This window comes from Protopterus annectens, chromosome 10.part0 (genome assembly GCF_019279795.1).
Source record: "Protopterus annectens isolate FY-2018-M chromosome 10.part0, PAN1.0, whole genome shotgun sequence".
NCBI lineage: Eukaryota > Metazoa > Chordata > Ceratodontiformes > Protopteridae > Protopterus > Protopterus annectens.
The window spans coordinates 370915684-370939896 of record NC_056744.1 but is presented as its reverse complement, the minus strand read 5'-3'; the positions used below and the strand labels follow the sequence as shown (position 1 = coordinate 370939896).

General features: G+C 38.0%; 1 protein-coding gene across 1 annotated transcript in view; it reads right to left on the bottom strand.

Annotated features, from left to right (window-relative positions):
* Positions 1-22996, bottom strand: part of LOC122813138 — a 211479-nt gene extending 188483 nt beyond the window's left edge. The window contains exons 1-3 of the mRNA XM_044085285.1: positions 22934-22996; positions 22656-22830; positions 968-1019 (exon numbers count right to left, since the gene is read on the bottom strand). Coding sequence (XP_043941220.1) covers positions 968-1019; positions 22656-22830; positions 22934-22957 — 251 coding nt within the window. The 5' untranslated portion in view covers positions 22958-22996. The remainder of the gene's footprint in view (positions 1-967; positions 1020-22655; positions 22831-22933) is intronic.
* Positions 22997-24213: the final 1217 nt, after the last annotated feature.

Genomic DNA, 24213 nt, shown 5'->3' with positions numbered 1-24213 from the left:
AAAATCTTAAGATGTTATGTCTCTTCTCCCAATCATTTAGAACAATTAATGAAGATATAACAGTTTAATGCATACAGGAATGACTGTCTGTTTTACTCTTGTACTTTAGTAGGGGAAGCACAGGTCTGAATTATTTGAGGTTTTAAGTCGAATTTAAAAAGGAATAACTATAAGCTCAGAGGAGATGAATTATCTCTGAGACAGGATAGTCCATAACTGAAATGTCACTTGAGTATGAAGATGAATGTTTAGCATTTGTGTTTGGGGTAAAATATTGAAGCCAGGCTAATATGAGTGAGCTTTCATAGTTATCCATGCACTGCCTATGGCTTGTGAATATAAACTACTGGTTTTACACTGCAGAACTGCTTCCAAGCTTGTCATGCTGGTCTTTTTAGCTTAGGTCACCCAACCTATAAAACTTCCAGCATCATTCCTCTGTATAGAATGCAGACATCTGAATCTAGATTTTCTTCAATTTGGGGGTCTTTTATAGAGAACTTTGTACCCCATTAAGTCAGAGTACATCCTCACTGGAGGCCTTCAGATCTAACTGTTACTGTGTACACTGGACCACTCATAAGACTAGTACCGTAAGGTAATTTCTTAAACTATAATTTCTTTATTATCCATTATAGTTTTCTTTGTTTTAATGATTGCATAACACACTGAAATGGAATTGCACAAATGTTTATATGTTTTAAATACAATTTAACTAAACTGAACTCTTGTTATAATGTTACCAAGAAACCAACATTACAGGACAGAATGGATGAGGAGGCTATGAGGAATGATAGCATTCTGTGTAATCTGACTTACTTTTAGGATAAATCTTCTAATTATTAAAATATTTAGCAGGCTGTCCTTTAGGATTATAGGCTAATACAGGTACAAACCACTGTTAAACCTGTCTCAACAATATCTATACAGAAGGTAATGAAATGTTTCTATGAATTCTGATACTTACAATGTCCTGTCAGATTTCAGATTTCTGGATTGCTCACCACACAGAATTTTAACTGCAAAAGGGAAAACAAATCAGACTGTCATTAAGATTATACTGTAATTTTGAAATATTTCCATTCTGAATTTAAATCTCTCACTGTATTTTTCTTGATTTAGAGCAAAACTTTTAAATTGTATCTGTGTTTGTCTTTTTTTATATAAATATATTTTAATGTATTTATTTGTCATTTAATACAAGAGAATAACATCTCCTTCATTGGTTATGTTACAATACACATTACACCCTTGTAGACAGAGGGACTTTGCTCCAGTTTGCCATTCTTGCATCAATTTCCTTAAGGCCACTTTACTGAATTCCAAATAGAAAATCTCAGCACAAGCCATACATTTTCAGGATAAATTTCAAAACTCAGTCCGCCAAGCATGCACTGACAAATATAAACATAAACTGTTCACTGTGTCTATTAGTGTATCATTCTTTTAGAATACAAACTGATATACTGCAGAAGACAGACATTATGAAGTTAGCTTGGGGATTGATATAATGGTTTAGGTATTTACCTCACAGACACAAGGTATAGGGTTTGAGTCTCACCTTTGGAAGAGAAATTGGCTTGGCTTAAAATGGCCCACAAGGACAACTAGCCTAGTATTTACTTATGAACTTATACAGTTAGACTGAATCATTTACACTAACATATCCCATGGAAACCTCATCTGCCTGCTTCTGGTCATGCAGGCATTTTAAAGTTGGCAGCAAAAATAAGGCAGAGATCACATTAAGACGTGGTTAAATAATGCAAATACAGTGGTGTGCAAGGTATAAATAATATGGTGAGAAAATAATGCACACTTGTTTGAAAGTTTAACTTGAATGTCATATTGGTTGTGAAAGAAAGAAATAAACTAGACAAAAGATAAGTTATTAGAAAATTTTATGTTTTGCAGGAAGCAAACTCACTTGGACTCTTCATATCCATCCACTAAATGTTTTCAACTCCATAGTCTCATCACATATTCAAATACAAAGTTACTTTTGACAAAAGTGCAAATAATTTATTTTTTTAAAAGTTTTGCAACCTTGGAGCAGGAATATACAAGAAGGGAAGTCTAAGCTTCCAATGTAAGGTCAATGAGAGGCTTGTCACCTGCAGAATATCTCAGTGTCAATTTCATCTTGCAATATTTCATATGTTAAGTACACTGTGTATTGCTGGAACTTCTTTTCATGTTTCACCTTTTTCTTTTGGAGTAATGGAAGGGTATGTGCACCTGGACACAAACTCCACTGTAGAATTCCTGGTGAAAACTGAGGACTCCATCGACATTTTTGTCTAGAAGGCAGACAGGGCTGACTGATCACATCTCATAGGTTCACAGGTTCACAGGAGGTTACTAGGCTAGTGGCCTTAGAACCTTTACAAGCCTAGCAATGTTGATCCCAGGTTGACTCACTTGTCCTTGGTTAGATGGATGCAATTCTCAGAGTGAGTCTATAGTAAACTCTGATGATCCCTATCCATGAGGGACATGAGTGCCACCCCTGGGGTGAATTTGTGGTCTTCCATCCATTTGTCCAGGTTGCACTTGAATAGGGCCAGTAAGGAGCTCTGTTTCACGTGAATTGGAAATTTAATCCAGAGAAGTGGCAATCTCTGGGAGATATATCTGTCTCTCCAGCATGTTCTGTTAATGTCACAGGCTAGGTTAAGATCCCTAGAGCGAGTGACTCTTGTGCCATTTGACTTGTGGATGTGCAGCATATCCATCAGGGCAGGCATGGTAAACATTGCAAAGGACCATTGCAGGCCAACCCTTAGGATGCTAACAGGTAAGCATGAGGAGTGAGGGCTTAAAGAGAGACCACCAATCATACTAGCAAATGACAATGTCACTCCAGATATTCTCAAGTAATACCTATCCCCAATCAATCATACTAACAAATGAAAGTGTCAGTCCAGATATTCTCAAGTAGCACCCATCCCCAATTGTACTAGCAAACAACAGTGTCACTTCAGACATTTTCAAGTAACACCCATCCCCAGTCGTACTAGCAAACAATAGTGTCACTCCAGATATTCTCAAGTAACACCCATTTAAAATTGTACTAGCAAATGACAGTGTCACTCCAGATATTCTCAAGTAGCACCCATCCCCAATTGTACTAGCAAACAACAGTGTCACTTCAGACATTTTCAAATAACACCCATCCCCAGTCGTACTAGCAAACAACAGTGTCACTCCAGATATTCTCAAGTAACACCCATCCCAAATCATACTAGCAAAAGACAATGCCACTCCGGACATTTTCAAGTAACACCCATCCCCAGTCGTACTAGCAAATGACAGTGTCACTCCAGATATTCTCAAGTAATACCCATCCCAGATCATACTAGCAAATGACAATGTCCACTCCAGATATTCTCAAGTAACACCCATCCCCAATCATATTAGCAAACGACAGTGTCACTTTAAATATTCTCAAGACACCCCCATACCCAATCGTACTAGCAAACTACTGTGTCACTTCAGATATTCTCAAGTAACACCCATCCCCAGTCATGCTACCAAATGACAGTTGAAACTCCAAATATTCTCAAGTAACACCCATCCCCAGTCGTACTAGCAAATGACAATATCCACTCCAAATATTCTCAAGTAACACCCATCCCCAGTCGTACTAGCAAATGACAATGTCCACTCCAAATATTCTCAAGTAACACCCATCTGACAATGTCCACTCCAAATATTCTCAAGTAACACCCATCCCCAGTCGTACTAGCAAATGACAATATCCACTCCAAATATTCTCAAGTAACACTCATCCCAGATCATACTAGCAAATGACAATGTCCACTCCAAATATTCTCAAGTAACACCCATCCCCAATCATATTAGCAAATGACAGTGTCACTTTAAATATTCTCAAGACACCCCCATACCCAATCGTACTAGCAAACTACCATGTCACTCCAAATATTCTCAAGCCACCCCCATCCCCAGTCATACTAGCAAATGCCAATGAAAGCAGCACCTCACGGAACGAATGAGCCATTGTAGTAGAGCCAAGGAGGAAAGAACAGGTCAGCAGGACAGCCAGGGGCAGGCTGAATACACTACATTTGCTGTCCAAGCCTGCTTGCTCTGGAATCTTAATCAACACTTCTTGATGTGCTTGATGATTCTGTGGTGAGGTAGAGTGGTTCACTACTGGGCCCTACTGTGATAAGGATAAAGACCAGAAGATCCCAATATTAAGTTTCAGTTCATGAAGTTAGGAGGAGAACTTGCTCAGGTCCTCTGTAATAGCAATTGACTCACAGAACAGAAGTGGCTGAAGAAGATCCTGTTGAATAGCTATGTCCCCCGCTATCATAAACAGCCTGCACAATTAGTAAACGAGTGGCCTCCTGCCTGTCATATACCACACAACTGTGGTGCTGTTTGACAACATTTTTACTACTGCTAGTGCATAATATTCTTGAAGACCTAAAGGACTTATGTCAAAACCACTATTTCTTTGATATGTATGCTTCATTTCTTTCCTTCTGTGTCCATCTCCCCAGGACCTTGACGTTTTCAGTCTGTGTCCTCCAAACATTATCTGATGCACTCATGATCAGTCTGGTTGTTCTGCAGTGCATAAAAGCCAGTGCCTGGTTCAGGTGCAACTGTTGGGCCCACAGTCTAAATTCTCTTCAAATGGTTGGAATAATGGCTAATTCTATGCCCTGTGGATGAAAGTGTTACAATCACAAGTTCCCCAGTTACTACTGGATCTTCCTCATGTGAAGGGCTCTTTGCAAATGATGTTTCATTTTGTAGATGACACTACTGTCAGCAAAACAAAGAGTAATTTACCTGAAGCTTTGTGGGGCTAAGAGTTATGCCGCAAAGTGGTAACTTTCTCCCTTTAAACAGCTCTTGTCATGATATGTTCTGTAACTTCCTCATATCATCTGGTGCAATTGGAGAAGGTTTAAAGGTTCACCACAAAAAGTATCAAAGAGTAAAAAAGACCACAAGACTTGTCTTACCACCAAAGACCAAAGCAACTCTCTCTTGTCTAAAGAGAAGACCTATGCCCCTGTGGTCACTTGTAAACCACAGTCATAATGGTACTTGGAAAGTCCAGCAATATCCTTCCTCAAAGCTGAGTTTGATCATTGCTACCCCAGAGAACCATATCTTGGAGCTCCCTCCCACATCTCCCAAGCCCATACACAATTGTAATTCTACTAACCCCCCCCTCTCTTCTAAGTATAGCAGTCATGCAGGCCACTTACGTCTTAGCTTCTATCCTCTGGTTCAAATAATTACTTGATTAAACTTTTAACCTCCCCTACTGATTACACAGCTTGTTTCAATTATCTAATTGTAGCCTTTTTGGTGATCATTATGAGGAGACCCAACATGTTTTGATCATAATCAGCCACTTTCTCTACCACAGCTAGCCCCAAATAATACACTTTTATGTCATATTTTTCTTCTCTGCCTCTATAGCTACAGTCTTTATTGCTTGCCTTTCCTTAAATTTTGTCAGCTTAGGACAATCTAAAGGATAACAATGACTATGGGCCTCTGTTTCATGCCATTCTGGGTTTAAACATGTCCAAAAACATTGAGAACATTAGGAAAAATCTTGGATAAATGGTTGGGGTATAAAAATGCTTATAAAGATATTTTCACATAAAAATCCTAAATTAACATGAACCGGTTGTACAACTGGGGACCATAGAAATCCTTAATGAAAGAATCTCAATTAACTGGGTTCTAAGTGACTCTTCCCACTTTTCTATAACTGAGTTAACCCAATCCTACTTTTACAAATAAACAATATTTTCATATATAAAGCCCGGTCTCCTTTCATGACCACAGTAATGAATTTTCCCAATTCTATGACTTCCCCAAGCTTTTAAACCACATAAGTTCACAGTATTTGGATTTCAAAACACCACAGAGTAAATAGTTATCCAACCCCAACTCACATTTATCACTAAATGTTTTACAGGAAATACACCTAGAATCTTGTAATAGCCAACCCCAATACTTAATGTCCAGCCATCTATTAACCAAAGTTCAAGCATGCATCAAAGGTCTGCTTTGACCAGACTATCTCTACAGAAGACAGACACTGCTGCTCTGACTGACCTAACACATTATTCTTAAGCCTGTTGCCAGCTCTTGGTAATCTTCCTCACTCTGTCCAATTTACTGTGATCTTAAGAGTTTCTGTCCCAGAACAACAGTGAAGGATGAAGCACTTCCTCCCTGATACAGTCCTGCAACATCTTCCACATCATATTATACTCTGGGTGGAAGTACTTACATAATACAGTCAGCTTACTTGATAATCATTAGAAGCAAAAGTCTTTAAAGGCTTACCCACCCCAACTCTGATGAAGTTAAATCATCCAAATCAATTATAGGGTTTTCTTTTTATTAAATAAATTGCATAATTACATTTTAACTTTATTCACAAACACTTTAGAAGGCACAGCTGATTTCATCTGACAAAAATAGAGAAATATAGGAAGTAAAAGTTATTTATTGCTTGGACCATATATGATCCAGTTTTAACAACCTGCTATGATTCCACAGATTCATCACAAAATGAATAATAAGAGATTTCCACACTCTCCTTTATTGTGGCTGCCATTTGTATACCTGGATATATGGCCTGCTTTTGATTTCCTATACCAGAAAAATGACTAGTCAATCTTTTCAAGAAGTGTAGTTTATAGAAGTAACTGGAGTTTTACTTATAATTATTTTGCATGTGGTGCATTTTCAAAAATTGTTCCAATACATGAAACGGATCACTTATATCTGGTTTAGGCTCAGTTAAATAAACCAACAGATTGTGATGAAAAATTGTCAGCCTAATCTCTTGGGACAATCATTTATAATCCTTTATTTCAGAGTTGTACATGGCCAGAGCCAGTGGTTCTATATACAAATCAAACAGTAATGCCATGGTCAGATACCCCGTCTGGGATGTTTGTTCACATTAAAGACATCTGAAATGTTACTTAACATTTCATACTTACATACTTAACCTTTATTCTAGACCCTGAGCCTTCATAAATCCTCAATAGGAAAATAAAAAAATATGAAAGGCCCTTCTCTACCACCATGAAAAACAGATAATACCAACTAGTGGAGCTAAAAGCATTTTTTTCACATTTAATGAAACTACTGCCAAAGCAATGTCATCACTAAATGGATGTTTCGTTATAAGCAATGTTTTGTTGTCTATTTCCTAATGAGCTATATGGTCCACTTTGTAATACACAAGGTATGTCCTTTAATAATGCCATGTCACTGAGGCAGTTACCAAATCATAAGTGCTCTCAGTTATCACTGAAGCAGCTTGTCTCATCAATATTCAAACAGTCACTGACAAAAATACTATAAATACATGATACACACTTATTTTTAAGAGCTGGCAGTGTAGCTTAATTTAATGTAGTAGGAACAGAAAATATTTAAAAAGCCCCATTAACTAAATTGAAACAATTGCCCCATTTTACTGTTACTTACTATCCCCAAATTTTCAACTTGAACCACACACTTTTGTGGCTATTTTTTGTATAAAATGAAAGACATAGGGCCAGATTCAATAAAGCCTACACTAAGTGCACACTGTTCTGAGTGAACAGACAACACAGACATTATTCACACCTTCTTCCTCTTAATTTTAGTTTTCCTGCTGATATTCTTGCAACTTTGAATATTGACAGGTACTCATAAAGGTTACCATAGAGTGTAGAGTACATGTACACTTACTATAATCTTTCTGAGTGATTAGAAAGCACAAAAATGTGATAAGAATTTTACTGAATACATATCATGTGCACTTAGTGTAGGCTTTATTGAATCCAGCCCATATTTTCATTTAGACTAAAAGCTTATATAATATATAATTTGCCGCGGTGGTAGCGTTGTTACCTCACAGGAAGAGGTTCTCCCGTTCGATTCTCGGCTGGGCTTGGGAGTGCCTTCTGTGTGGAGTCTGCATGTCCTCCCTGCAGTTAGGTAGCGTTCGAAAGACATGCATGCGTAAATGGGCGTGCCTTCGTTGAAGGTTGGGTGTCGAGCTGACACCTCGGCTTTTCGTAAAAATCTACTGCCAATCATTAGCAGACCAGAGTTCCGCTGTGGCGACCCCTTACCGGGAAAAGCCAAAAGACAAACAACAACTAAAAGCTTATATAATCCTTAATGATGTTAGATCATCATATTCTGTATTAGCATGACTGTAAACATTGTCAGCATGCAATTAGCATGCTACCAGAATCATAAAAAAAATATATACAATTGCTAAGGTCTGGGGATGTAAAAAAATGAAAACAGACACTCCAAAACTCCATACTTCTATGTACTGAAATCATATTTGTGATAACTTTCCCAAAAGGTCATTAAATAGTTTGCATTTTCAGTTTTAAATGTACAGTGAAATACCCACCATGGCTGTTGATAAATACCTGTTGTACAGCATATGCTAATGTAGTAAATGAAGCATCATAAAGCCACCTAACTGAAGACAAAGTAATTTGGTCACTCTGCTCTTGTTTGTTAATCTCATGTCAACAGTTCCATCTTATTAGTCTCAGTAGACACTAACTTAAAGATGCCATAAAAGATAGTTAAACAATTATATATTATTATAAGATATGGTACAGTGGTAGTGTTGTTGCCTTACAGCAAGAGGATCGCCTGTTTGATTCTTGGCTGGAGTGCCTTCTGTGTGGAGTCTGCATGTCCTCCCATGGTCAAGTGACCTCCGAAAGACATGCATGAATGGCCATGCCTTCGCTGAAGGTTGGGCGTCGGGCTGGCAACTCGGCACCATAAAAATCTGCTGCCAATCATTAGCGGACCAGAGTTCCGCTGTGGCGACCTCTAACCGGGAAAAGCCGAAAAGACAAACAACAACAACAACATAAGATATATACTTTCAGTTCTTGGTCAGAGTTAATAAATTTAAATTACCTATATAACAACCTTCAACAATGTTGTTGTTTTTCTTTTGGCTTTTCCCGGTTAGGGGTCGCCACAGCTAGGGTTGCCACCTTTTCAAATGGCCAAAGTGGGACATTTTCAGGACAAACATAGGTTCATAGGTTCATAGGTTTGTACTAGGCTATCTGCCCTAGGGCATTTATAAGCCTAGCCAGAGTGTGTGTGGCTTTCACCACCCCTTAGGATGAGAATACTACGCCATTTTAGGGCCAACAAATACCCACGGTCAGTACAAAGGATAGAACTTAACTTTTTTTGCCTATATAATAGCTTATTCTTGTAGCATTTTAGTTGGTTATTCTGTTTCTTATAACATTTAGGTATTTTAGATACAGAATAACTGTGTTATGCAACTATTACATACAATATAGGACATAATTATGTCCTACAGTCTCAGGACATTTGCCATACTTAATATTTTTTGTCAGGACACAACTGCCCAAAGAGGGACTGTTCCTCGTAAAGTGGGACAGGTGGTAACCCTAGCCACAGCGGAACTCCGGTCCGCTAATGATTGGCAGTAAATTTTTATTGTGCCGAGGTGCCAGCTCAATGCCCAACCTTCAACGAAGGCACGCCCATTCATGCATGTCTTTCGAATGTGGGGAGGACATGCAGACTTCACACAGAAGGTGCTCCAGCTGAGAATCGAACAGGAGAACCTCTTGCTGTGAGGCGACAACGCTACTGCTGCACCACCGCGACTTGACAATGTGAGGTATAATTTGTTTTGTATCTTGCAGGTTAACCCCCAGTGTCACTTTCTCCCAAGCTGCCATGTGTCTGTGAAGGAAGTTGTATGGCTCCTTACTTTGCCTCTGATTTTGTTTTTCCATGGTCTCACCAGGTATCTTAATAGGTCTGGTTCTCCTTCCCTCATATTTGTCATCCTTTATCTAGAGACCATTTCTACTCCATATTCTTAGCATCATCAAGGGCAAGAAAAGTTTTCACTCCAATTGAAAATGTCATATTTTTATAAAATCTAGAAATATTTTATTCTGCCTTTAAGTTTAAGCATTCTGCACTATTTCATGACAGGACCAAAATCGTTATATTTTCACCTGGTAGGACCTCATGTTTCCTGGTTTCAGTAAACTCTTTTGCCTTTATGCTGGAAGGTTTGACACAGCTGGTTCTACAACTGAGATAAAAGTGTCTCCTTGACAAAGCATGTTGTAAGCCTCAGATTATCTGGTAAGGCAGAGTACAGTTTGGTCTAGCACTGGGACCAATAATTCTATTTACCAACTCTATCACTATTTCCTTGTTCATGTACACTGTTCCATCTTGCAAATGGTCTGCAAAGTCTATTCCTTCCTCACACTCTGGAAACCCAGAGAAGTGGAAATTTCCTGTCAGGTTCCACCTTCCAGATCCATTATTTTAAGCTTCAGTTCCTTGACGCTCACATGGATCTCTACTGCTGTGTTCTTAACTGCCTGCATGCCTCCTGACAAAAAGTCAATATGATCAGAATGGGCAGACAACACATTCACAAGCTCAGTTTTCACCACTTCTGCTACCACAAAAGATTTATCCATCTTAGCTTGTAATATAGTAATCAGAAAAGCAGTTTTGCTAAGGTCAGAACATTATCTTCAATATTCTGAGAAGTTTCACTCTATTTCCTTGCACTGCTGTGCTTAGTGGCTTTATTTTTTGTAGCAAATACCTCCACATGGCCTGTGTATGCTGGCCAAAAAAGATGCAATTTCTGACTTTTTTAACCTGAATAGTAGATGAAGAAGTGGGAAAATATGGAGGAGAAACAAATATCAAATGTTTACTCCCTTTTACAATCAGGCATCATCTAAATAGACAAGGTATAAAAACTCATCTGCATCAAAAGTAAAAAAAAAAAATGTTTTGGAATCAAATTTATTTGATAATTTATGAAGAATAGTTTTAAAAATATGTTACTTTCTAATATAGAAACCCTTGAAAATAAAAATGTAGCAGATAACCTTCTGAAGATATTCTGCTTAATGGAATTCAATATCTGAATATGTTTTAGATTGTTAAAGCTGGAAGTATCTGGACATAAAGTAGTTTCCAAACAGCTTAGAAATGGTTACAGCAATAAAATAACATTTGCCACAAAGTGAGGGATAACACATAGCCTTGTACTCATTGTTCAGAGCCTGCTGAGAAATGCTTTGGTAATTTTTGCCCTTGGTGAGAGGAAGGATATGAAGTACTGCCCTGTGTGTATACGTCATGATTTGTCTGACTGCTTAAATTTGTCTGCCATGAATTGAGGAACATTACGCGGCCTTGTGCTTATTCGTACAGAACTGCTATAAGCTGTGCTACCATACGTCTCACCCATCAGAGGGGCTTGTACATTAAAACCTGTTTTTCACCTTTGACCCAAGTAGCTCCGGTATGTGCATTGCTGTGCTGGTATAAGCCACATAGTAGCCAGTGGGCAGCTTTTCCTGTTCTCTAGTTTCAAGGGACCTAAACCAGTTAAAACGTTTCTGTTGTTTTTTTTTTGTTTGTTTGTTTGTTTGTTTTTCTTGAAGTTACAAGGTACAGGGAAACTTTCATTACATTGTTTCAAGCTAGCTACCTTTTTATCTGTTGTTGGTTCATTGCAGTTTCTTGCTAAGCTAATTACTGTATAATTTATCTAGGTGGTTCTAACAGATATATTTATCATTGCTTTGTTTTTCTACTGTGTTTTTATCTGACTGCATTGTTCTTTTACCTTCTGAGTTGCCTATTGTTTTATCTAGCTGTGTTACTCGCTGTGTTACTTATACTGTTATATAAGGTGCATCTTACTACTTCAACTAACTAACCAGTTCCATCTTGTTCTAACTGGTCAAAAGTGGTCTTAGGTATGTTTAACTAATTCTAACTATCGGGTACATTTAAGTGCTACCCATCTGTATTTGTGTTGTACTTGTATTTTCTATTCATACTTATTGCATTATTTATCTACATATATTGTTTCTAGTTAGCCAGCTATAGCTGGTTTAAACTGGTTATAGCTAATTCTAAATGGTCAATGATACTTTTTCTTTGTCCCCTTACTGCAATTGATCTTGTTTCTCAGGTTTATATCACATAATCGAAATCCCAAAATATCGTACACCATAAGCTCAAACTTGGAATTTCGAAATGTGATATAATCGAAAGCTCAGAACAACAAATTTTTTTCCCAGGGAAAAATTTGCTGTTCTGAGAAACACACACACAACACAAGCACACCAAAAAAAGTAATCAACACATATACACTTAAAATCCTACTTCTAACCCTACACTAAACCGGACATGCACTACTATCTATCCACTTACCTTAACCCAAACCCTAACCCTAAGGTCTGTAACTATTGCACACTCACCTTACCTGCTCCCTAACCCTAAGGTCCTTAACTATTGCACACTCACCTTACCCACTCCCTAACTATTGCACACTCACCTTATCTGCTCCCTAACCCTAAGATCCCTAACTATCGCACACTCACCGTACCCACTCCCTAACCCTAAGGGCCCTAACTATCACACAGTCACCTTACCCACTCCCTAACCCTAAGGTCCCTAACTATCCCATTCCCACACTCACCTTAACCCGGTCCGTTCACACACTTACCTTAACCCGGTCCGTAACCTTCGCACCACAGTGGAGAAAATAGCGAAGCAACAGAAGCAGCCCACCAAATTCTTTCACTAGGAAAGAAGTCGATGTTCTGCAGCTTCGCTATTTTCAGCGTTAGCTGTTTTGGGTTCAATATTATAACATTTGAAGTTTTACTACTTCGAAGTTATGATATAAACCCTGTTTCTCACTCCACATTAAACCTCTTCACAAATAAATGTCCTGTAATGTACCAGTTAATCTATGTTTTTAACTTTATTATATTGCGTTATCCCGTACTGTATCCATGAAATTATGTTACAAGTTTATATTGCCTTATTATGTATTATTGTGTTTTTAGGCCCACTTATTTGTGTCATCTGAGCCAATTTTCATTTAAATCTACATAATTTGTATCAAGGATGTTTTCATTTGCTTTGTTATACTGTGTTGTCTTACAAGCTTGCTTACTCATAGCAGCAAGCCTGATATGGCACTATTGGGTATGTTTGCCTTAAGAGTGGTCTTCAAGTTGTACCTGGGATCCTTAGGTACATCCATTTTTGTATTCACAATTGTATCTTGTATCCCAGTTTCCATCGTGTCTTGTTTGTGGCCCCCATGGCTGCATTGCAGTTCACATATATTGTACTTTGATTGCATAGTATCTTGCATTCCTGTTTACACCTGCATTCATTATGGCACCCATGCCTGCATTTTTGAGACATTTTTGATATATTGCACTTCCCTTGCATAACATAGTTTATTCAATGCCTGTATTTTTGAGGTGTTTCTTTTGTGTTTCACTGTCTTTGACAGAGGCTGGGAAACAGCTAGTTTTGAGATGAATCTTGCCATCATCATGAATGATGACATCATGAGCACTATCTTGCCATCATTATGAGTGATGCCACAATGTAAACAAAATGCAACTGACTTTAACAACTGGCACCATTCTGGGGAGATCCAACATGTGTCAGCCTGGGATGAGATGATTGACAGTTTTGTCTGCTTCACCAGAGATGGCCTTTACTTTTCCCTTTAGGGTTTCTGCATATTGGTTAATGTAGGGCTTTCAGTCTATCCACATAGGTCATGGTTAGAGGCCCAGTATTTTCTTGGTGAGATACCTCTGTGGTCTCTCCAGCTGGTGCAGGTGTCTGGTGAGGTACATCTGATGAGGGTTGAGTACACTGGAGTTATAACATTCTTAGACCTGGATGTGATGTCCTTACTTATGAGATGTGCAACGTAGAAAGCTTTCCTTACCACTGTGGAAACTTGGTGGTCAAAGTTCGGACTGCTTTCAATTTGTATTCCCTGATTTCACACCATTGGGTTTGAACTTAAGGAGGTGCTGTCAATATTGCAATTAGTAGGGAATTCCACTTTGCCAAAGAGGATAATAAAGTACTTTTCTGTGTTTATTTAGACTGTGGCTTTGGCACCAATATTTGCCTGTGCTAGCCCCTCCTGTAATATGTTAACATTGTTGGAGGACTTAATGGAGAACTTCATGACTGCACCTAATTTGCAATCATAATTGAACTTGGTAAGCCGAAGGCCATCTACTTTAGCCTGGACTTTCAAGAAATAGATTACAAACAGTACAGAGCCCAATACAGATCCTTGCGGTACACCACTGGTGATGGGTTTACTGTTAGAGGTGGAGTCACCAACTTTGACAAAATGTGTTCTGTCAGAGAGCCAATTGGCTACCCATTAAATGACATAAGGGTTGATCCCCAGCTGTGAGATTTTCTCAATATCTGAGAGGGCCTTGCAGATGAGGTTGGTAAGAATTATGGGTCTATAGTTTGTTCCCAGGGTTGGTTGATGGCCCCTGTTTGTGCAAGGGCATTACTGCTGTTTACTACCAGTTTGGCATATAGCTGGGCATTCCCTTTTAGATTTCAGATGTAGTTAAAGAATGCCTTATGATTATCTTTGGCTACGGATGCTAGTTTAGCTTCATAATTTGCTTTAGAGGACTTTACAAGATTGCTGAGTTGCTTGTTCAAGCTGTGAAGGGAATTCTTCCTCTGCTGAGTAAGTTTCCTCTTGTTCTTAGACATCAATTTCTTCTTGTTGTATAACCTGTGTTTACTTGATGTCCACTAGGGTGGTTAGTTTTTTCAGGAGGACCTGGTTTTGATCCGGTCAGGTACAGCTGAGTCTGTACAGTTGCTTAAGAGTTCATACAGGGTATTTGCTTAAACCTCTGTATAGAAATCATTGTTGTCTGTGATTGTTGGGGCTATATACCATAGCTTAGTTGGCTGTAGTTTGCATTAGAAAATGTTTTTAGTTTTTTGCTCCTGTGTGGTTATCAGGTCCAAAAGCTACTTTGAAGAATATTGATTTATGGCCCAGCCTTATCAGAGAGGGCATCTCACAGGGCAGAGTATAATGACCCATCCCCCCCCATCTTGGTGAGTACTATGTTTAGGACATTTGAGCCCTTTGTGGGGGTGCAGACTTTTGTGTTGGCAAAGTCCAGGAGCCTCTAAGTGAGCATGTCTATGCTCATGTACATCTCCCAGTTGAAGGAGGGATAGTTGAAATCTCCCATGACCAAGGTGTTGGGTTGTATGGTGAGTGACTCCAGTAAGTCCAGGTAGGTGGTGTGCTTTTTTAGGTTCATGGTGGGGGACCTATAGCTATCAATGATGTGGCAGGGTACTTTGTCTATAATTAATTGGACATGGAGTAGTTTGAGAGAGTCATACTGTTTGACCAGTCTTGAGGTGTACTTGGCCTTAATGAAGATGGATACACCTCCATCTTTGGTTCTTTCACACATGTTTTGAGGTCTGAACGTGTGGAAGGCATTATAGCCTTGCACAGTTGAGGTAATGACTGGGCCTTGAACCACTTCTCAGCGATTGCACAGGTATCAGCATCTTCCAAGATGAGGAGTGCTTCTAGGGAGTGGAGTTTCCCATTCAGACTCCTAGCATTAAGCAGGAAAACCTTTAGCTTGTCTCAAGTGGATTTTGTTTTGCCAAGTGCCTCTGCCGGTATCTGAAAGCCTAGAGGAGACTGGTTCAGACCATTTCTGGCAAAGCAGCATGGCTTGTTGACCATGTCTTCCCGGGCTAAAATCTATTTAGAACATTTATATAAATGAAAACAAACCATGCTGACATATTTTCAGTTGCAAACATCATATATTACATATAATCTCCTATACAGTCATTGTAAATCGAACATTACATAACTCATTCAACTCCTACCTTTCCTTAAACCTCATTTCTCTTCTCCAACATCATTTTGCATATATTGCTCTCACAATTCCCATTTTCCTATGCACTTTGCTCCTACCCTTTTCTAAAGATCCCACTTCCCGTTATTTTATCCCTGTTACTGTATTAAGTACTTCTGGTATGTTTGGTTTAGACTTTGATTTCCATTTTCTAGTAATTACTTTTTTTGGCCTAAACATGTCTAGGCAATTCTATCACATCTAAAAAAAAATCATTTTGTCAGTTATACCAATTTGTTCACGAGTAATTTGTAGGCAATTAAACTCATTACACTCCCAAAAAATGTTCCCAATTATCATTTTCTTTGCCATCATTCCTGTAACATTTGCAATCTACCTGGGGAAAATTCTTTGGAGTTTGCTTGGGCTATAAAAATACCTATGGAAACACTTACAAGCAAAAATCCCAAATCTTCTACACTTTGTTGCATATTTGGGATCCATACATCTATCTTCCCATTGTTGCTTTGTGAATTGCTTATCCAGTCTCTTCCCAATCCTTTCTAAGCTCCTCTGACTGATTCTTATAGTTACCATGTAATATTTTATATGCTCTACTGATTATTCCTTTTTCAATAGCAACTACTTTTCTAGATTCTACTAAAAAAACTCTACCAGTGCTGGTCTTTCAGTTAGGATTCCCATATTCCTTTCTGTTTGCCTATACTCTGATATCAGTCCTTGCAGTTTCTTTAATCACTGAACAAAATACAGTTACCATAGATGATTTCAACTACCTGTCCATCGCCACCTATAAAACAGATACAGCAGTTCTTTACATTTCTTAACTTCATTGGTTGGTTGGGAGGGTGGCCTAATGGTTAAGGTGTTTGCCTTACAAACACAAGGTGCAGGGTTTGAATCTCACAAGGGATAATTGGCTAGGCTTAAAATGGCTCGCAAGGGCAGTTAGCCTAGTACTAACCTATGAACCTATTTCCCTTGACCAGATAGTGCTATCTCTTATACTGGCTCCTTCTCCTTACTAATATAACATCAACTTGTTCCATTCTCAGATCACAATATTAGCAGAACCTGCTGGGGAGATAGATATCTTTCCGGAAGAATCCCTTACCCATTGAATAAACCTCAAGTCTTTGTCAAACAAAGCAGCTTCTTAACTGTTTACTACCAGTCTTGATGTGGATTTTGAACTATAACTTCAAACTTGGGCTTTCTTCTTAGGGTCTTATAGCTACAGAAAACATGTAATGGGAAATGCAGTGGCCAGGCTCTTAATGGTGACCTGGACTCATTGCAATTATAAACCTATGAATTAAAATTAAGCAGAAACTCCTGTGCTGGAACCCTAATATAAGAAGCCGTATAAATCAGTTTGAAAAAGCCATATTACAAATGGAAAACAAAAATCATCACCTGATGAAGAAAATAAAAATCCATGCTCTACAAGTGCTTGAAATGCATCAGCACTGATCACGAATGCATTATTGGTCATTGTACAATACTGACTTATTGGCATCTTACAATCATGTCCCTTAACGCTTCTGTGTATTTTTTCAACTATATTAGAAACCTTAGAAACACTACGCAGCATTGCACTAAACTAAATTATAATGACAGCATTGCTCCTAAAGACATGGCCAACATGTTAGCAGATATGTTTAGCTCAAATCTCTCTTCTGTTCTGTTCACATCTCTTCTCTTTTCTTCTTTACTCCCCCAATTCCCTCCAAATGGCATCATATTTGCACCCATTACTAGAATCACCTTGGTACAAGTCCTAAAGGCACTATCTAGCTGTAGGGGTCTTGATAATATGTTTGGCTGCTCCTTCCCTTACTAACCTGCTCCTGAATCTATTCAGCCTTAACTTCTCAAGTTTAGGAAAGCCACCGTTCTGGGCATCTTCCCCTCCACATGGGTGGCTACAACACTGATCCTGATAACTACAGGCAAATAAGTCTTACCAGCCTTAACTGCAAGGTACTAGAACACATTATTGTGGAAAACAAATAAAGATATTAGTAGCTTACAATCCCTTGACCTAACTGGGGTTTGTGATGGGAAGATCTTGCCTGCATAAACTAGTAAACTTCTTTGAAAATATCATTGAGGCATTAGATGAGGGTAAACTGGTAAACACCACTTCCCTTGATCTGGCAAATGCCTTCAATTCTGTTTCATGCTCAGGCATTATCAACAAATTAATCAGACTAAATGTAAACCTTGTGATCACTTATATAGCAAACTGCCACACAGAAAGAACATAATCAGTTAAGACTGTGGACACACTGTCCCCTAAAAGATGTGTCACTAGTGGTATGTCCCAGGGCTCAGAATTAAGAATTGTTCCACCTCTGATATCAAAGCAAATGGCAAGGGGCTTTGACTGATCAAGTTCTTAGACAATTCCAAACTTGGAACTATCATCAGATCTTCACAGGACTCAGATCCTCCAGGAGGGCCTAACAGATACAAAACTATGCTGCTAAGACCATGGTATAAAAATGTGAGTATAACTGCTATTTATTTTCTGAGATTTAAAAACTCTCATGACTTCATTGCACATAGCAAACAGTTCATAAGAAAGACAATTTTATAAATGTGAGTTTGCCATGATCAGTTATGCAGAGTTGACGAACAAATTATGTCAAACAACAAAGACCAGCTGAAGGGTGCGGTAAATATCTAAAAGGAAATGTAAGGTTTTTAAACAGCTGGTAAAATTTTCTAATCTAGCAAAAATATAAACTTAGAGGTCAGATAAGTTCTTCAGGCTATCAGTTATGCTTACTGCAATCATTTTAGTAGAGCTAGCAATGGCAATGACAACACCGAGAAAAGGCATGTTTTAGTACGACTGGGTAGCAAGAATCCAGAGTTCTGAGGAATGCTGGCAGCATTTCTAGCCACCCAGAAGGACAGGAACATTGCTGTTGTCAGTAAAACTCCTTTCTTTTGTTTTGCAATCTACCTGCACTCTGCTTCTAGAATTTCTTTTCTTGCATTCTTTTTGGGGGCCTCAGACTGCATATTATGGACGGTTGACTGCTATCAATAATGTGTCAGGTATTGTGCTCTGAGGGTACCAAATACAGATACCTGTAACTAGAAGTTTCTGACACCCACCTAACAGAGCACTGGATCTCTGTGCTGACAAATATATTAGAAATGCATTTTACAATACTGTATTTTATTTATTTATTTATTTATTTATATTTGTTGACCGGGAGTGTCCGACTGGACGTGGGTCCATTTTCAGCGGAGGCCCGGGGAGAAAAGCTCCACAATTAAAATAAACAGACAGTAGTTACATTGGATTACATAGCGATTAACAATTTACATAGCAATTACTTACAACATATTTACAGATGAAGAACATAGTACATCAGTAGACAACTAGAATCTTTATCTGTGAAGTACATAACAGACATTAACAAATGTTACAAGAAGAAGTTCCTGCTGTATAATAAGTACTGGCTTATGAGCATCTGAGCTTGCTATAATCAAGGTAGTTAGTGGAGTGGAAAGAAAGGTAGTGGTTGGATGGGGTGGGTGATATTAGAGTGGGAGCTGCAAGGGCATAGCCAGCATGTTTTTAGGTGCGCTTTTAATAAAGTTTTGAAGTGGGTGCATGATGGTATGGAGGTAATTGTGGGTGGGAGGGAGTTCCATAATTTGGCTATGGTGCAAGAGAATAGTGCTTCACCAGCAGAGTTATTGACTTTAGTGATCTGCAAGTGATTCTTTAGCATAAATATCTAAGTATGAGTTCTGAGTATTCTTTAGCATAAATAAAGAGGGATATTTGTAAACAGAAATTGTTACTGGTGACTGAAATAATCTTTTTAAAACTCACTTTTTGTATAATCGACTGTGCTCCTGTATCCCCCCCGATTAATGTCTCATTAGAACAACCAACCAATCATACTACTGTACCCATTTAGGACTGTTAATCTACTGCTCATCCCATCTCTCCAGGAGTTAGGGAAAACTACCCCAGCAATGTTGAGCTCACCATAAGCAACTAAAACCAGGAGAAGACATATTGTAAATCAATTTGTTATCCTTCTCAACTAAAACCAGGCGAAGACATATAGTGAATCAATTTGTTATCCTTCTCAACTATAGCGAGCATCATCTGCTCTCTCGGAGCCTTATTCTACGTCTCTCTGCTTTTACTCTGATAGTAAATCTATCACATGAATCCTAAACTTAGGAATATCTTCTAAAATTTTATATTATATTGTAGAGAACAAATGTATCCTATCTGTTAGTTAATATGTATGCCAAAGTCTCTTCTATGGAAATTGTATGTCAAAAGTCTGTCCTTAAAACTATGTTTTGTAAAAATTTGTTCTCTTGGAGCTTGGGCTGGGCCTCCACTGAAAATGGACTTGTAATCCAATTAGACTCTCCCGGTCAACAAATGTAAAATAAAATAAAATAATAAAATAAATAAATTTCTTTCACTAAACTCGTAAAGCACCTGAAAACTATGCTTACACTATGATTATTTGGGTAATGTGTACTTTAACTACATGCAAGAACCACAGGCCCACCTCATCTGCTCATACATCTGCAGTTTATAGTTTCAGCAAAGCCTCATGCTTCTCAACTGCAGCAAAACACATGCAAGGTATTGTAATGTACCTTTACAGGCCCCATTCAATGTGTTATAATCAACTTCACCCCCCCCCCTTTGTAACTTGTCACAACTTCACTGTTTGCATCATTCTCAACATTATAAACAGAAATATTTCCCTTTATGCTATTGGAGGAACTTGTCTTAATTCATTCAGGACAATGAAACCATGTTTTCTTAACACTTTTTAATGCAAAAGGTAGAACTGCTTGCAGTTACTCAACTAAAAGCTAAAATAACCAAGTAAGAGGTCTGAATATTTGAATGCATGTATCTGCATGTTTGTTCTCTTTCATTTTTCAGATGTATACAAAAAATTTAAGTCTACATTATTTCTAACCATAGATATGAATTTGTGTACTCATACATGTTCTAGTGTATACACATACACCATACCTCTCAACCTCTTAGAGCAAAAAGTCTGGAAAAGCCCATTGCTCTCACATACTTAGAAAGTTGAAAGAATAACAGGTTTTGCATTAGCATTCATTTTCTGAAGGGTATGACATCTGAAACGCAAACGCCTGTCATTATTTTCTAACTTCAGTCTTTAATGACTTCACATAATTTGCCAGAAAACTGAAAAACAGACCAAAAATATGAGGCCAAAATCTGGACAGTCTGTGAAAATCTGTACAGTTGAGAAGTATCTCACACACACACACACACACACACACACACACACACACACACACACACACACACACACACACACACACATACACACTGCGGTACTCCAGCATAAACAGGATGTGCAGCAAAACCTATCACAAAGGTGTTTTAACAACATTACAAAAACATTTTATATATATATATATATATATATATATATATATATATTTATATATATATATATATATATATATATATATATATATATATATATATATATCGAATTTCAGTATTTCGAACTTACAAAGCCACAGACTCACATTTCTGAAACCGGCAGAAGCGCGAAATTCAAAATACCGAAGCACAGATATTTTGAATTTCTGCTTCCGTTGGTAAGGTATGTGGATGTTTAGGTTTAATTTGGGTATGTTTGTGTGTGTAAGTATGTTGGTTAGGGGTTTAGTGTGTGTAAGTGTGTGTTGTGACTGCTATGTGTGTATTTGAGGGACTGTAAGATGTGTGTGTGTGTGTGTGTGTGTGTGTGTGTGTGTGTGTGTGTGTGTGTGTGTGTGTGTGTGTGTGTGTGTGTGAGAGTTTCATTTGTGTTTCTGTTTGTGTGATCTCGGAGTTTGAATATATAAGTAGGAGGGGTGTGGGGAGCACAGACCCTCACATGGGGGGGTGCAGGGGGCTTGCCCCCCTTCTTATATGTAGTTTAGATGAGTTTGTTTGTTTGTGGGGGGAGTTGTGTGTATGTTTATTTGTGTACTGTATATGTAACATAATTACTTGATTTTGAATTTTGCGGTTGTGTGTTTTCAAATTTGTGAGTTGTGGTTGGGTTTTCAGCCTTCTGGTTGCGAAATACTGAATTTCGAGATTTCAGTATTTCAGAATTAAAAAGTGGACCCATATATGTGTATATATGATCCTGTTCAGAAATGTGTGACCACAGACTTGCCACTGATAACAGCTACAATAACATTTTGAGAACAAAGTAATGGATTTAAAAGTTGTGTAATTCTTAATTAGTTAAGTTTAAAATACATATTTAACATATCAATGGGCAAAGTACAATAAATAATGGCTGCAGCTTTTACCAATGAAAAAAAATGATCAGTGCATTTGCAAGCTGCAGAAAAATCATTATTTTTTTTTCTTTCTGTTTAATGCAGCCCAGTAAGAAACATGCAGCCTTAATTAGCTTCAATAAACTTGCTGTGCTTACTGATGCTGATGATAGTTTCATGCAATCACAGCAAAGTAATGTTTCTGACTGCTTTTATATGACTCTTCACAAAACACCAATTTCAGCATTTCCCAAAGTTTGCAGTCTTCTCCTCATAAATAATTTATTCGCCAATGAGAAAGGAAGGATGCAATGCATATAATCAGCATAACTGCCACTGCTAAAATGTAGGTTCACAGCAGAGCACAGAAAACTCTTACTTAAAGCTTGCACATAGGGCAGTATATTCCAGCAGAGCTGCCCAAGTCAATTCAAAATAAAACTTTCACCTAACAAAAAATTGCAATGTGCAGTGAAAAAGAATATGAAAAAAAAAAACAAAAAACATAACCAACAAATAACCTACATGCAGGAACTCGGAATACGAAGGATTCAGAATATGGTCCATAGCTTGTAGAGGTAATGCCATTTAGTGATAACCCTTGGTAACTGCTCTGTCCAGGCCATTTCTCCACTGTCACAGATCCACCTGAATTAGGAATGACCCCAGAATGGATGGCTGCAGAACAGATGGAGGAATCCTAAGAACAAAACGCAGAGATATGATGCAGGACTATCCAAAACAACCTAGATTAGCATTACATGTATGTAAAAGATCGGAATTGCTAAATGATATGTACCCACCAATGTGTAAACAGCTGTCCCCATCACAGGGTAGCTCGGTGTAGTGCATCCAGATGGACACTGTACCCTGAAGAACAAAATAACTCAACATATAAATCTCATGTGATGTGTTTATCTTTGGTTACAGTGAATAGACAATGAATGCAGTAGAAAAATGATGCAGTCACATATTAAAAACTCTTTAAAAAATAATTGTTACCTGCACATACACTCACTATGTATGTATATATATATATATATATATATATATCTATATATATATGTATATATATGTGTGTGTGTGTGTGTGTGTGTGTGTGTGTATTCAGTTTTTAGACATGCTAAACACAAAGAAACAGACTTGCAGCTGTTGTATGTAAGAAAATGCATAAAACTTACCTGCTAGAAACTGTGGATAAAGCAAAGCTGATTTGGAGTACTAAGTGCAGATGCCCCTATAGTTAAAACAATGTCAGGCTGTGAAATTATGCTCCAAACATCACAAATATTGGGCAGTCTGAATTAAGCTGGGGCTACAAATATTACAGTGAACGTGCTGTGTGAGGATCCAGCGTACCCCTCGGTCATGAGGACCATGAGTCTTGTTCAGCAAAGAATGGACGGATTAAAGTTCCCTAAGATTGTTTCCCTCTAGTGGTGGGATAAGATGTTGCACATGGAAGCTTGATAAAGGTTCCTAACAAACAACTTGATACACGTACATGTGGAGGAGATAAGTGAACTTGGGACTCACTAGGACAGGAAAAAGAGACATAAATGGAACAGCACTGTTGTGTACATCTTATGCATGAATCCTATGCATGCTTTGTAAACCTATCTACTAAACTACAAGATCTTGTGAAAGAATCTGTAAAGGAAGAAACTATTTATTTCGATAAGATTGTTTAAGTTAGAAAACTAACACAGGACCCTAGGCAACAAGAGGCATGTACAAACATAAGAAACACACAAAGAGCAAACAGAAATAGTTTATAGTACAATGTAAAATATTTTAGATGACAGTGTTAACACTTTCAATGTAAGGGATGATTCCATATGCTAAAATAGCAGAAATAGCAGTTATCCACTGTCTTTAACAAAATAGAAACATTTATTCTTTCAACAAATCATTCTTTAGTTTCTTCTTAAATAGATGGAGATCCTGCAAAGTAGTAAAATCAGTGGGAATTCCAAGATGCAAACTTAAGTTTGAAGTATGACTTCTCACAGGTAGCTATGGTAAATGGAGGCCTAACGAGTTTAATGCCAGAGTTGTTATGTACTTGGACTATTAACCTGTT